Source organism: Musca autumnalis, unplaced genomic scaffold, assembly GCF_047663935.1.
Source record: "Musca autumnalis isolate F117 unplaced genomic scaffold, ASM4766393v1 scaffold_1, whole genome shotgun sequence".
NCBI lineage: Eukaryota > Metazoa > Arthropoda > Insecta > Diptera > Muscidae > Musca > Musca autumnalis.
Genome location: NW_027411644.1, coordinates 217,559,355 through 217,575,437, shown reverse-complemented (window position 1 = coordinate 217,575,437; position 16,083 = coordinate 217,559,355). Strand labels below are relative to the sequence as shown.

The 16,083-nt window shown below is 34.9% G+C and overlaps 2 protein-coding genes and 1 long non-coding RNA gene across 6 annotated transcripts in view; 1 reads left to right on the top strand and 2 right to left on the bottom strand.

Moving 5' to 3' along the window:
- The window catches only part of ssh (Protein phosphatase Slingshot), a 30,310-nt gene extending 23,037 nt beyond the window's left edge, over positions 1 to 7,273 (bottom strand). For all 3 annotated transcript variants that reach the window (XM_073960190.1, XM_073960191.1, XM_073960193.1), the window contains exon 1: positions 6,688 to 7,273. In XM_073960190.1, coding sequence (XP_073816291.1) covers positions 6,688 to 6,750 — 63 coding nt within the window. In that variant the 5' untranslated portion in view covers positions 6,751 to 7,273. The remainder of the gene's footprint in view (positions 1 to 6,687) is intronic.
- Positions 7,274 to 13,576: 6,303 nt separating this feature from the next.
- Positions 13,577 to 14,704, top strand: LOC141391091 (uncharacterized). 2 transcript variants are annotated; one of them, XR_012409555.1, is made up of 4 exons: positions 13,577 to 13,700; positions 13,771 to 13,951; positions 14,015 to 14,208; positions 14,282 to 14,704. It is a non-coding gene; the product is annotated as an uncharacterized lncRNA (long non-coding RNA). The 2 variants fall into 2 exon arrangements; XR_012409554.1 differs by having other exon boundaries at positions 14,015 to 14,704.
- Positions 14,705 to 14,896: 192 nt separating this feature from the next.
- On the bottom strand, positions 14,897 to 15,647 carry LOC141390508 (mitotic checkpoint serine/threonine-protein kinase BUB1 beta-like). Its single transcript, XM_073963466.1, has 3 exons — positions 15,624 to 15,647; positions 15,163 to 15,549; positions 14,897 to 15,101 (listed from the first exon to the last, which is right to left on the bottom strand). Exons 1-3 carry the CDS (start codon positions 15,645 to 15,647, stop codon positions 14,931 to 14,933), a joined length of 582 nt encoding a protein of 193 aa, XP_073819567.1. The 3' UTR covers positions 14,897 to 14,930.
- Between the last annotated feature and the right edge of the window lie 436 nt (positions 15,648 to 16,083).

Here is a 16,083-nt window from a genome sequence, read left to right as displayed (position 1 = left end):
AAATACCACCACATAGCCGTGTTGAGCATGAAAAACTATTATGAAATATGGTGTCAATTTTTCTCTACCGCGAAAAAAGTTTCCGCACCAAATGCATTGAAGTTCTGTAATGCATTTTTTAATTTTATCTGTCATAACAACATATTTGCTTTTCATTAAAATTTTTATATTTTTGTAATCTAATTTAAAATCATTATCAAAGCGTTCTGGACCAATTTGATCTCAAATCGCGCCATTTCGGACCATATTAGGATTTTTTGACACTATTGCAATTTTTGGTTTTTCTTTATAAACTCGTGAATTTTATGTTTATATTTTTTTAACCTATCGGACAAGAGAATATAGGGTCATTTGCAACGAATTCGCGAAAGTTACAGGCTGTTTTTGTTGACTTTGCTTGTGAGAATTGTATTTTTTTCTATAAATATTTATTCAAACAAAGCAAATTTAAAATTATAAGTAGAAAAAGCATCAAAAGGGTTTTAGTAATCAAAGTTTGTGCGGAGACTTTTTTCACCGAATCGATCTTAGAAACGCGTTTTCATTATTAGGACAAAATTCCCCACATGGTACTGGTGTTGTATTTTTGTAGAAAACAAATACGATTCCCACAAGCAAAGTCAACAAAAACAGCCTGTAACTTTCGCGAATTCGTTGCAAATGACCCCATATTCTCTTGTCCGATAGGTTAAAAAAATATAAACATAAAATTCACGAGTTTGTAAAGAAAAACCAAAAATTGCAATAGTGTCAAAAAATCCTAATATGGTCCGAAATGGCGCGATTTGAGAACAAATTGGTCCAGAACGCTTTGATAATGATTTTAAATTAGATTACAAAAAAATAAAAATTTTAATGAAAAGCAAATATGTTGTTATGGCAGATAAAATTAAAAAATGCATTACAGAACTTCAATGCATTTGGTGCGGAAACTTTTTTCGCGATAGAGAAAAATTGACACCGTGTTTCATAATAGCTTTCCATGCTCTACACGGCTATGTGGTGGTATTTTTTTGGTTATAGCCCTAATGTTCATAGATGAGAAAAATTCGTAAACAAGAAGAAATAATCGCTGGAGGGATTTATAAATAAATCGCGGTAAAAGGTCACATTTTTTAAGTTTATTTTAGGTTTTCGGGATTTTGCTTGGAAACGGCAAGTCCTATCGAAATGGGACTAAAGAAAATTTTGTAGAGGATTTTCACCGCTACAACATTAATTTGAAAAACCCATCTGCGATTTTTTTTGTTTTTCGATTTTTTCATCTATGAACATTGTAGTTTCAGAATCCGCAAAAACTTCCCAGGTTTAAGCACCTTTCATTTAAAATTAGTTAAGGCGCACCGTGGTATATGCGATACAGCTCCTTTGTCTGCGCAGATCTAACTTCTCGAGCAGATCCAACAAACCATGATTTGGTCGCAAGAAGTCCTATTCTAAATCAGATCGAGCCTTATACAAATTATTGCTGCAACAACATAACAATTATTTTCAAATCTAGAAAAAAACATTTATGGAAACATTTCTTGGAAAGTAAAAAACATTTATTATTGATTAACACGATTATCTAAGAAATAAGGAAGGATTCTTGGAATATCAAAAAAGTAAAACAAAAATTACGACTAATTTTATGGTTAATTTCAATTTGTACAACAATTTACGACGACAGCGAACGAAGGTATTTTAATTTTTTATTCGCTAACATTTCTTATCGCAAAATGTGCCAAAAATTAGTGCGACAACAAATGGGTATGAGTAATTAATTTAAAAATGAAATGAAAACTTAAAGGCCGTTTATTGATGTCGCATAGTTGGTGCAATCGGCACAGCCGACAGCGGGATGGGGTATAGATAGGATGGTAAGTAGGTGTCATGATGACTTTCATTCAATGTCTTTGCACTCTGTGCACATTTGTTTCTTCACGATTGGTTTATTTATACATGGACTATTTTTTTAATTTTGTTTTTTTTTTAATAATGGATTCAATATTATATGAATTTTGAAAAAATATTTTTTATTTTATATATTTTCTATTAATATGATGACGAACGTGAAATATTCCCCTTCTCGTGTAAATAGTCCAGTGGATACAAGCGGAGGATGTAAGAGTATTCATACCAGTGGCAAACACAACACATCCATTTTTTATTTTATTTCATTCACATCAATGCCCAGCCTTTCGGCCTTAAGGGCTGTATACTACAAAATTATGATAATTAAGGGATCATTTGCTACTCAAACAAAATTTACTTATGTATTTACATATTGGTATAGAGTAATATAAAATACAATAAATAAATATAGCATTAATTCAAAAAACTTCATCAGAATCGAAGCTACTCAAACAATTTTGCATAATAACTTAATATTTATTATTGAGGAATTACAACAGATTTTGTTCCAAAGTTATGCTCGATTCCGTCATAAGCTAAAAGAATCCAGAAAAGTCCTACGTATAGTGAGTTCGCAGTAGCTGACCGAACTCGGTTAAGGTTTGCTTTGTTTAAATCCGGTGTCATAGAACCCGCTGCCTTGGTATTACGTGATAAGCTACAGCAAACCAGTGTGATATGCCAATATAAGCTGTCTGAATGGTTCCCTGGAGGGCATGGCCCCAACGGACGACCTTTATGAAGAAGCAACGATCTTACGCCTCAGTAAAACTAGATGTTGTAGCCAACTGCAGCTTAGAGTGTTGTGATGGTTACAACGTACTGAGGAAGGCTCGTTCCAGAAGTCGATCTCACCCGTACATGGAATGTATGGGGGTAGCAGTCAGGTGTGGAAAAGCCGAGGTAAAGTTGCCAAATATATAAATTATAGGCCCAACATTAGGCCGCTTTTGGAAGGTCATAACCATCTGCTCTAGGGAGACTTTAATACACATCATAAGTCGTGACATTCGGTCCTCGGAAACGACGAGCACTAGGCTGAGCAGATTGATAGCTCTACGTTTTGCACGGCCAATGAGGACGCCCCTACCAGAATTAGCGAAGAGTGTCAAAGTTCGTCTGAGAAATGACGTTAGTTGACAACCCATCGTTTCTCTTGGGTCAGACTATCTCCCCATAATTGTCACCATCATCAGACCGCTCGATGTCGGTGGTCGGTGAACGTAAGCGGAACAAGTGCTTAAATCATCTGAAGAGTTCCAACATTAGAGCCGGAATAAGTGAATTGTGGGCAACGGTTAAGTCACTGTCGAAGCCTTGAAGGAAGGAAGATAGGACCTAATTCATGTTTGGCGACGCTACGCTAACTGATCCTAAGAAGTGTGCAAGTTATTTTAATCGATAGTTTGTCGAGCACCCCAGGAATGACAGGACGAAGAGAAGAGTATTACGTCGCATCAGATCTGTTCCTGCCGAGGATGAACCACCACAATTTACAATGTATTATGTTGCTAATGTTATCAGGAACGTTAAATCATCCAAAGCGTGAAACTCTGTCGGAATCGGAACTCCTTTCCTTTACCGACCCACCGCAGAAAATTATGAAAAAAATACCACATATAGTGCTTTTCATCCCGATTCCAACCATGTATTGCTTTTGTTGCGGAAATGTATACTTCCCGAGATATGGGCCTCCAAAGATCCACAAAGGCCCTTAACTATAACTTTGGCAAAACTTCGCAGATAATTCTGAAAACAATTACCACAGATACTACTTTTTATCCCGATTCCAACGAGGTATTGCTTTCGTTGAAATGTATACTTCCCGAAATATGGGTTTCATAAGATCCACAAAGGTCCTAACCTATTTTTCTCTAAATAGCCGGCCTTCGGCCGGGATTTAAGACTTTCTCCTATGGACAGGTGCAAATCTCGGGGACGGGAACAACATTATCTTTTAAATTACATATTTTCGTTGGATTCGGTGTAAAAAGTACTATCTGTGGTAATTTTTTTAATAATTTTCTGCGGTGGTTTGCCAACATTTTAGACTAAGGCCGTTGTGGAACTTTGGAGGCCTATATCTCGGGAAGTATACATTTCCGCAACAAAAGCAATACATGGTTGGAATCGGGATAAAAATCACTATCTGTGGTAATTTTTTAATAATTTTCTGCGGTGGTTGGCCAACATTTTAGACTAGGGCCGTTGTAGAACTTTGGAGGCCTATATCTCGGGAAGTATACATTTCCGCAACAAAAGCAATACATGGTTGGAATCGGGATAAAAAGCACTATCTGTGGTAATTTTTTCATAATTTACTGCGGTGGGTCGGTAAAGGAAAGATAAGCCTCGGAATCTCCATGATAATGCTAAAACAGCTGGAGGAGCCGGGAGTCGAATATCTCACTAAATTTCTCAACCTGTTGCTAGTCATCTACATCGTTCTCTAGGTATGTAAAATGAGCAGAGTGTTCCCGCTACTGAAGCCAGCAAGGGTAAATCGTACAGACCAATTTCGCTTTTGTCGCCCATAGCAAAGAACCTTGATAGACGCTGATAGCTATCCAGTTGCCAATCATCAGCATAGGTTCCGTAATCATGACAACAGCGCTGCACACCATCTCCACACATATTAGTCGAGGTCTCAAGCAGATCAAGCCTTGTCAAAAGCATTTTAAACTTTGAGGCTTCCCTCCGGCCTTCAAACTTGGATAATCAAATATATGTGTGGGTGATATCTCCGGAACTGTTTAACCTCTACATCTGTTGTATTCAACCCCCTCCTGACGGCAGAGATCGTAACGTATGCGGATGATTGTACGATCTAGACGTCAGGTACCTTCCCTGATGTCATTTGTGAAGCCGTCTAAATTCCTAAAACATTTGCCCAACATGCGACACAGGCACGCACGACACACTTCACCTTTTCAACCGCTCTGCCAAATCTACTCAACTAACTCCAGTAACTATGTACTATGTGTCTACAACCCATAGAAACAGACATAGGTATTAATAGAACTGGTGATAGACCCAGAGCCAGATTAAGCAAAAAAATTATCTTAAAAGCATATATGTAATAAAAACTGCTACAACAACAACAATGAACATATCCCCTCCACCGTCTTATGGAATGTTTCCCATGTCCATGGGCTTCTGCAATTGGTCTATCGTGCATTCGGGAGTGGCATTCACGAGTGCATTCGCAGAAGATCCCCTGCTGCAAAGACAAAACCGATTTGTTTTAACCCCGCTAAGATCAGGACTGTTAGGACAACACAATATGTGCACAGGGATGGATAGGGGATGCATCGCATCTATTAACTTGCCCAACAAGCCCAGTCAACGGTCTTTCACATTTTTATGGAAATTAAGGCCGCATACTTTTTTTGATTTGAGCATAGAGGAGTTACGAGCAGATTACTGAACAAATCATCAACTACATACATTCTCAGCATACAACTACATACATACATTCAGCACTCTTACAATATTTTTGTTTAACATTTTTCATCACATTATTTGGTTGATAACATTCAAATCTAACAAGGATGGCATGGCTACCAAATTGTGAATAGAAACTTTTTGGTCGAGAAGTAGAAAATATTGCTGCAGGCATGTATTTATCCTGTAAAGGGCGTCATAAGTCCCCTGATGACTGAAACTATTGACTTCTTGGCATGAGCAGTAGTAGGGCGTTTATCTAACGTGTTTGAAATCTGCTAAATATTACTATTTCCTAATGTTAATTTTTAGTCAATACACTTAAATAATTATTTGTTTTGGACAAATTGTTCTATACCCAAAAAAGAAATCCTGTGTTGAAAAAAATGGATAGGAAACCAAGGAAACGAGTTATTGGGAAGTTTTTTTTTCGTACCTGTAAACATAGTAACAAACAGTAGCAGCTTCAAAAATATTCACCCCACCCAAGGCAGGCTGGTGTCGAGGAGAAGTTGTCGCACAGTGAATGTGAATGAATCCAACAATCATACAACAAAATTATACAGCCATCAAAGAGCATTACTTATTGTTTGACAGTTGGAAATTTGAAGTCATCACCATCGGCGGCGGAGGAAGTTGATGATGACAATAAGATAAATTGTAGTGTGTTTGTTTCTTTTTACATTTTTACAGCGGTGGCAGCAGCATACATAAATAGTTTGTTTTGTGCTCCCACTTTTCTTTTTCTGATGACAAAATCCAAAATACAACAAACTGTTTTTTGTGTATTTCTAGTTAATCTGCCACCAAAATCTTTCGTTTCACTAATGACTCTGACTGGCTGGCTGGTGTGTCTTTCGTTTACGACTCTAGTACGGCAACGAGACGACCACAGTCAGTCAGAAGAAAACATTGAAACCAAAACAAAAAACCAAAATAAAGCCCAAAAGAAACAAACACTCACACCACACACACTTCTCTGGCTACAGTCATTCTCATAAAACAGCAAAAAATAAAAGAAATGCAAGAAATGAGTAATTTTGGTATTTGCGCAACTCGCACTTTTTACTTTTTGCTGCCTTATTTGTGCACATACAAAAAATAATGAAGAAAAATTACAAAAAAAATGTTTCATCAATCTACTGAAACAACAATGGACAGACAAACTATAAGTTTTAATAAAAAACATTATTTATAAAAACATATGAATAATTTGCTATTTTTGTTTAATTATAGATACCACATCATAGTCCACCACAGCCATATATTTCTTGAATGTTTTTTCTAGTTGTTTTTTTGTTTAAAAGTCCATGACATTTACACACTGCAAAAAGAAGCAGAAGGTCTTACCGAATTGGAACATTGTGGTGATGATCCGACACTTGGTGAACGTTGTACTGTCACCAAAGCCATTTTCTCCACAATGCAAACTTCGAAACTTCTTCTTTGTCCACAAAAGACTGGGGTTTTCGCCTTTTTAGACGATGTCTGCCGTCGTATCTCCTAGAAGAATTTCTTGTTTTTTCTTATTTTTTTAACAAATTTTTGTTTAGCCTCCTCAGCAATGGTTTTTATACACTACACACCACACTCTTTATATTTCTTTTGCTCGTCTCAATTTCCTTGATATATTTTTTGCACAGATTTTTTTATTTTCCCGTCTTGTCTTCTTCAACTTTTACATTTGTTGCACAAATTCATTTTTTTGCAATCGATTTTTTCATTCTATAAACGGACTATTAGCTTTCGTTCGATTGTTTGCTTCGGTTCGACACCATTATAAGTTATTATTTATTAATTTTATAAAATGCTATTGCGGATTATTTGTAATTTTTCCCTTGTTTCTTCTAACAAAAGAAAAATATCGTAATTTTTCCCTTTTCACACACAATCACATATACACTGACAGCAACCACACGACGCCATATTTGAACCCAATGGAAAGCGTAGCGCATAACGTACTTGAAGATAACAATGCGCTTTGGTTTATATCATGGTACAATAATACAGGTAGCATTATCATGCCAGCTGATGGTAACATTATTGGCCTGTTCCCGTACTTTATAAAGTGGTAAAAGTCGTAAACGATTTTCATATAAATTTTGTGTACGGGAACGCAAAATGTGTAAAAGTGGTAAAAATTGTAAAAACTTTTTAGTTCTGGAACAGAGCTAATGTGTCAACTGCATTGAATTTATGTCAAATTTTGACACCTTATGTTACCAACAATTGCCGATGCGGCTACCTGTGTATTTGTACCATGGTTTATATGACGTTCACAAGTTAGAGTACGTTTATACTAGCGATTATAATAATACGTTTACATATTACCGGCTTTAATAAACCCATTGCGTATACATCAAATAAATCCTCATAAATGGTATTAACCCTGCAAAAAACTATACGTGTGTTCGTTTACTTAGTCCCGGTCCACACTAGCGTGAATTTCATTAAAAAATTTCATGAAATTAGGCGTTCTTAAATCGAATTCCCCACTACAGCAATTTTATGATTTTACTCTACTATGGAAGTCGATCTAGAGACGTATAATTTCATGCAATTTTTTCAATAAAATCACACTAGTGTGGACCGGGACTAACCACAACTCGATTATGTGGAAGAACCTTGACACTTCATTCATTTTTCATAAAATCATAAAATTGCTGTAGTGGGGAATTCGAATTAAGAACGCCTAATTTCATGAAATTTTTTAATGAAATTCACGCAAGTGTGGACCGGGGCTTATGACAAAATGTTTGTTTCAATGCAAAGTTGACGAATTTCTTCCACACACATGTTCTAAAAATAGTTTTAAAAATCATTGAATTCGATTGTTTTTAAAATTGTTTGGCATATTATTCAAAAAGCATAGACACATACACAGATTGTGTATATTGTTTTGACGTTTTAGGAACAGTCGATAGAAAAAATTTAAATTGACAGAAAGCTTTAGCTAATACCCGGGTTACACTATTGAAGGTTAACCCACTGGGTTTAATAGATCCAGTGGGTTAATCTTTGCTGGTTACACTTAGCTTTTCGAGGATATAAACTGTCAGCTGATGTTTGTTTACGTATACATACAAAATAACTAATAAAGTCGTGTTTTACACTTTTACAATTTCTCGAATGAGATATCGTCCCCTCTTTGCTCATATTGGTATATTTTACGCACAGGGATACATTTTTGTATCATGGTATCAAACGTACTTTTTGTTAAAAAAGTGTCTAATGTAAAAAAATAAATAATTTTATGAATTTCAAATAACTTTAGATTTATTAACTCAATAAAATCTCATGCGACCAATCGTAAACGTGTAAAACACGACAAACTCTGTTGCAAAAACAGTTGCAACTTTTGGTACTTTTTGAGTAGAGTTGGATTTTTTCACAAATACCGAATACAACACTGTATTTTTGGTGGATTTGTGCCGGATTTAAAATAAACCCAGTCATGAGAGGATTTAATTTTTGTACGGCAAATCTGGTCAGATTTGACCAGATTAAGCAATAAATCCTCATGAAGTGGGTTAACACGGCAAAAAGCTGTAGTGTAACCGGGGTATAACCTCTCTTATTAAACCATGATTAAAACTATTCGTGGTAATAGACGATTTGATGTTTCTTCCAATAGTATTGACATTTTCACACTTCAGTGACTTATTTAATTAAAATGTTAATATAAAATATCTAGGAAAATTAAATTTTTGTTCCGAACAAATCTTTTTCACACAATCTGATGAAATTGAAATCCCTCTATGGAATGAGAAAAAAAAGTACCTTTGCGCAATGCAATGTTTACATTTTAAAATAACAGCTGGTGCTAGTGATGCCAACTCTCAATGAAGCAATTTGAAATAAATAGGTCTGTCTGTAACATGGCACAATTTCCAGGTAGATGCATCAGCCGACAACTACAACAAAAACGAGTTCAGTACTGTGAAATGTCAAAAATGTTTTCCAAAAATAAAGCGATTCACACAATTTTTTCAACAAAATTTTGTTAGGCAGTTATTAATAAACACATTATTACAAAAATCCGTCAAAAATTCAAAATTTTTCTTTTAAATTTTTGTTTTTTAATTTTGTGTTTTCAATTACAACAACTTTTTTGACAGCTCACAGTACACCAGCTGTGCTGATGCGGGTACCTGTATGATTGTGCCATGGTCTGTAAGTCCCGGTCAACACTAGACCGATTTCATTGAAAAAAAAATTGATGAAATTAGGCGTTCTTAGGTCGAGTTCCATACAAAAGTAATTTTATGAAATTGCTGTAGTGGGGAACTCGATTTAAAAATGCCTAATTTCATGAAATTATTTCTTTTACACATGACAGGACAGTTGACTTCATGTATTATCTCACTTATTTTTACAAAAAATATTTAGGCATAAGTTGAATGTTTTCATTAAGCTCGGATCGGGACCAAATTTTTGTCACAGATTGGTCTCGTCACCCTGATCACAAATATATATAACATTTATTGCGGAAGCCTATACTTCCCGAGATATGGGCCTCCGAAGTTCCGAACATTTCCTTGTTAAATGTCGGCTACTTAGAGAAAAATTTTAATTTAAGAAAATGTTGTTCCCGTTCCCTAGATTGGCTCCTGTCCATAGCAGAAAGTCTTAAATCCCCGGCCGAAGGCCGGCTATATAGAAAAATTATAATTTTATCCGAGCTTAATGCTTAAACTCAACTTGCTCCAAAATTTAACCCGACTGTCTGTGAAAAAATGATGGACAGCTCGAAGACAGCAGACAAATGTATGTATGTATTAGTAAATCAGAGTTGTATTTGAAGACAAACTGTCTTGTGTAAGCGCCAAGCCCTTACTAGGCGTTTACGCCAGACAGTTTGTCTTCAAATACAATTCTGATTTACTAACACATACATACATTTGTCGTTTGTCTCTCAGCTGTCTATCATTTTTTCACAGACAGTAAGGAAGACAAATTTTTGGCATTTTTGTAAAAAGAAGTGAGATAATAATTGAAATGTGTTGAAAACAAAAGAACATGAACAAAAACAAAATATGAGAACGGAAAACAAAAATAAATCGAAGATTTTCATTCAAAATTTTACAACTGTTGTTGCAGTTGTCCGGACGCCTACGTCGCACAGGCAAGTTGTGGGATTTTGACAATCAATACATGAAGTCAACTGTCCTGTCATTTGTAAACGCAGGGTTAAGGCCTGGCTACATAAGCTACCTCGCCTGCTTGCCTTGCTTGCTTCTGATAAAATAATAAAAAAGAAAAGGTCAACCCAGTTCGAAATTTGCTCGGCCTTCTTTATTCTTTTCATGGTACAATAATTCTTAGGTAGGCCACAGCTAACAGCTGATTACAATTTTTTTTTTGTTATGGCTTAATCTGTCAAAACCGTGTTGACATGCAGAGTTGATATTTATTATTGATCAAAAAATTCAACTCTGTTTTGTTTTCATTTCAACATTTCGTTCTTCTTCTTCTTTGTTTACTCATCCGTTATCATTCATCAAAACAATTTTGACGTTTTAAGCCATAGCGACAGGGTTGTATTTTTTTGGCGATTCTCATACCTGGCCTACCTATGAATTATTGTACCATGGCGACAGGGTTGTATTTTTTTTGGCGATTCTCATACCTGGCCTACCTATGAATTATTGTACCATGATTCTTTTATTTTTATTATGTCAGTAGTAGGATTCTGTAAAACGCCGTACACATTGGAGCCTTTTTGCCGGGTTAACCTTCTTTGTGAAGATTTATTTGACATATAACCAAAGGAATTGACATTTGAAATCCAGTGGGTTTGTTAAATCCGGTTATATATAAACGTACTTTAACTCATTTTTGCAGTTACCGACAAAAATCGGTAAAATTAAATCGCAAAATTATGACCAAAATCATAAAGAAAAGTTGGCATCACTGTTTGTGTCGGTAGAGGCTAGCCGCTAGCGACTACTTTTTATTCATCTTTAACTTACCGAAAAATTTCGTTAATTATCTTTATAACAACCACATGAAAACTTTAAGAACAAACTTGGCATCACTTACACATTTTTCATGTGGTTGTTGTTTTTAACGCGTGACACGACGCACAACTGAAATGACAAAAATGTTTTCTAAAAATAAAGCGGTTCACATAATTTTTGCAACAAAATTTCATTAGTCAGGTATTACGCATTATTAAAAAAATACATAAAAAATCCAAAATTTTTCCTTTAGTTTTTGTTTTCTTATGTTTGTGTTTTCAATTACAACTTTTTTGACAGCTTGCAGTACATCAGCTGGGCTGATGCGAGTACCTTGTATGATTGTGCCATGCATGGTGTAATGAAGTAGAGCATGGTAGAACAAATATAAGGTAAAGTTAATACTACAACAAATACAACTCGAACAACAACCACAAAGGAATTTGTTTTTGTTTGTAACGTTACTGCCAGTTGTATTTGTAAACAAAACAAGGAAATGTCTATAAATTATTGGAATTTAAAAAACTAATAATTTTTCACATTTGGTTCAATATTTTGGAAAACATGAATGGCCTTGTACACACACTGCGACTTTTGATGCATGCATCACCATTTTTTTAGCGGTGTTGCAAAAAATAGTAGTGATGGAGGGAATGAAAATGTACGAAATGTATGAAATCTAAAATTTCATGACTAATCATTTAATTTATTAATACCATTTAGAATGTTAAAATTATTTAATGTACATCATGGATTTAAAAGAATGTAATAAAAATAAATGGACTAAACTTCCTCCTTTATTTGATAAGTATGTTGTTTGTTTTTTATTGCCTTCATAGTTAAAACTGAATTGCTTGTGTTCCAAATGTGTTTTTAAAACATCAAAATGCGAATTGCAGAAAAAAGAATTTAATTTTTTGAATCGATTGGATTAATATTGACGCCGTTCGTTACTCAATTTATTGTCCAACATTTCGTAAAAATATTTCAATAATTATAATTGTGTGAACACCCATATCAATACAAAGTTACAAAACAAATGTTACATAACATATATTCCGTTAATTTAAAGAATTCTGTACCTGCATTTTACAAATAAACGTAAAAACCCAACAGGTATTATAATATGGGCTATTTTACTTTAAAGAAAAGTAATTGTCGGAGTTTTATTACCTGTATCTCGTAGAATGGAATAACCCGAATGTTGGAAAATACATTTTTACCTAACAATGTTTTTTTCCAAAAATTTTGTTATTTACATTTTTCGAGAAATATTAACAAATATTTTTACGTGTTTCAATAATTTTGGTTTAACAATTTATACCTACATGCATTCAACAATCATAACATGTATGTAAAATCGTACATGTTTGTTACAAAAGTTACACTTCTTACAATATTACGAAAAAATGCAACCCTACAAGTACGAAAATGGTGATGCATGCATCAAAAGTCGCAGCGTGTGTACAAGGCCAATGAAAATTCGTTACATTTTCAATTTTTATGTTTCCACATCATTCCACTAAATGCATAAATTCTCGCAGAAAGTAGAATTCTTGCAGAAAAGTTTGGGGTCGCTGGAAATTCATAGAAAAATGATAAGCTGTTTCAATGTTTTGTTTTAGAAATCAAAGAAGCACATGTTTATTAGGGCTTTATTTTTTTTAAATTTAAACAAAATACCTCACATATTAACAAACGTTGTATCGCCTATACGAGCGGGGATTTACTGCGCGACTTATCGTTCGAACTTGGAGGAGGTTACATATCATTGATATTGTTACGAATGTAACTAATAGGTTTAAGTTAGTTTAGTTTAATTTCCGTTAATTTAAAAATTTGAATTGTAACGTAAAGTTTTTATTACGCAGTTACTTTATTTAAGCAACAACAACTACCATGTAGAACTCTCTTCATTATTCTAGATTTTACTTTACCTTTCATTAATGTGCTTTTATTTTGTTTTGCCATAATCATGTAATTATTGTTTAGTTTGTTACTTCTCATGATACAATGATACAAGGTAATCTCATTTGAAAAAACCGTCCTTGAGCTGCCAAATACAACCATGTATTCGAAACAATATGAAAGTTGTTGTTATTGTATGTCAATGACAACAATAACAAAATATTGTTTGTTTACATTATATTGAAATTTTGTGCATATTAAAGATTTTCTTAATTTTGCGAAAAATTCTAGTTAAAAGCGTAAGCAATGTGAAAAAATAAGAAACGGACATCGCGGTCCATTTGGGTATGTTGAAATTCTGTGGAAATACGCTGAAATAACTACAAAAGTAATGAATTAAATGATAAGAAAAATAACATTTTATTGCCAGCAATGTGTACCATCCTGAAGTCGTTAACAATATCTGCCAATTAATGCTTGTCAGCGAGCAAGCCTGTAAGTTTTTTTGTTGGAACGAAGATAAATTGGTATATAATTATGTATTGAATGTGTCTGATTATTATAGATAACTAAACCTCTGCTGAATATTGGTCGTGCTGTTGTTTGTATTCCCCATGGATGCATGTCTGTGTCTTGCTTTCCGTAACATCCCCGGCATTGAAATCATGAATGTTGACGGGTGAACTTGTTGGTTGGATTTTGAATAGTGCAAATTTCATTTGCGAAGCCTTTGGTGACTTAAAGTGGTTTGTAAATATGTGATAATAATTTGTTTAAAAAAATATGTTTCCCTTCTTTCTTATTTCAAGCCGGTCAAGTACCACATCACCCTTAAATATATTGAAGTAACATTGCATATCCGTGTAATATACATATACGCAAGTGCGACCATCGAAACTTGTTGCAGAAATTGTGTTTGGAACATAGAGGCGGCATAGAGATCGTAATGTATGCGGATTAATTCCTATGTTGGCGACGGATCCTATTGTCGATGACATGTGTGGTAGGTTAAATGTCTATCATGACAAGCTTAGTGCAATTCTACCGTATTTAGTAACCACCCCCATCTATCGCAGCAGAAAGACGCCAGCTGACAATGCAAAAACAAAAAGTAGTTTTAAACAAGTTAAGATCCGTACAATGCAGCAGTCTTAACTCGTATGGGCCCCGAATTGATGCCATATATCCATGTCGATTGGAATCACACGACACGCTGCATTTGTTTAGATTCCCAGCTAACCCCACTCACCCGTCTCCTGATTATCTATGGATGCAATCAGTCCAGGTTGCAGACTTTTTGAGCCTGGATATAGAGGAATCAGAACCTGATAACTGAAATAATATAAGAACGAACCCATACGTTGCAACAATAACAACCGACCAGGTAGTTCAGACTTACCTCTGTAATCTTTTTCGACGAAATGAGAAAAGACAAATGATATTTATATGCGTTTCTTAATTGGATAGTTGGAAACCTGTTTCTACCCTGAAGAAGTATACTGAAGAAGTGGAAAAATATTAAAAATATGACATTTCTGATTTTATTCTTGTAGAATGCTATTATTAAAAAGTAACAAAGAATATAGTATTTTGTTTTTTATTAGAAGCTTTTCTGTAACTTTAAAAAACAATAAAAGGTGCAGTAAAGATAAATGTCCTAAGAGCGGATCCCTTAGTTTAAATAAATAGCATTTTATACGTTTGCGGGGTAGGTATCATGTGGGCCTAGTGTTTGCCCTTCACATGTTCTTGTTCACGTTTGGCGTCTATTATTGATTGCAGAACAGATTTCCCATCATCTTTAGCTGTAGTATTTGCGGCCGCTTCGGTTGCTTTTTCATCCTTGAAAACTTGTACACGTACATTACTGCGATTATGGGATTTTGTGGTCTCGGTCTACAAATGTAGAAATGTTATAAATAATATAAAGAATAACCTTTATAAAAAAAATACTTACTCTAATAGTTCCTGGTGCATGACTCTTAACAGCCGCTCCAGTGCGTATACTACCAACTATTTGCCTACGACGATGACCTCTCAGGGATGACAGCGCCTGACGACGTTCCTGTATTTGAATATTTGGCTCCTCTTGAACATTATCGTAATCCTTGTACATTAAACGTTGGGCGACAGTAAAATCAAAATGTTGGTGAGCCTCCTGAAGTTCCTCCAGTGGCTGAGCACGACAAGCAATACCACGACGAAATATTTCATCCGCCTTACGGGTATTATTAACCAAATCATAACAATATGCCCATGCGATATAAAAGTCCGATACCATTGTACCAATACCAGCATTATATAATTGTTGATAACAATCAGCTGGATCTTTGTGATTATCAATCTGAAAATGTTTTACAAAAACATTATTACACACACATATATATTAAGTCTTGCTCAATGTTAAAATGTACTTACATATTTAATGCACAGTTTTATCATACGACGATCTTGATAGTATTTTCATCACTTTCAAAACGAGGCAGACAATCCATTCAATATAATTGTACCATGCACTAAGCGGATCATTACCTTCTTAATTGTGTATCTCCCTTTCTAGTTCTTTTCGTTGGGCCATCAGTTCTTGGACTGATTCCACTTTAAGGGAAGGCTGAAAACCCTTTTCCTCATCGAAGTCCATTTTAATTGCTATTCACAAAGTCTGGGAATGAGTTTAACACCTTAGAACGGGACAAATTGTTGTAGTGCTTCAATATGGGCTATGTGAAATTTTCAGTTTGAGCTTGGAATATTGGATAGTTGTTTCCCCCTAGAGAAAGCGCCTCCTCTTCGCCTCTTCATTTTGAACTGGTTTTATTTTGGATTTTTGAACGTTTGTGTGGAACAGGTCTCACCAGCATCAAAGAAACTAGAAACA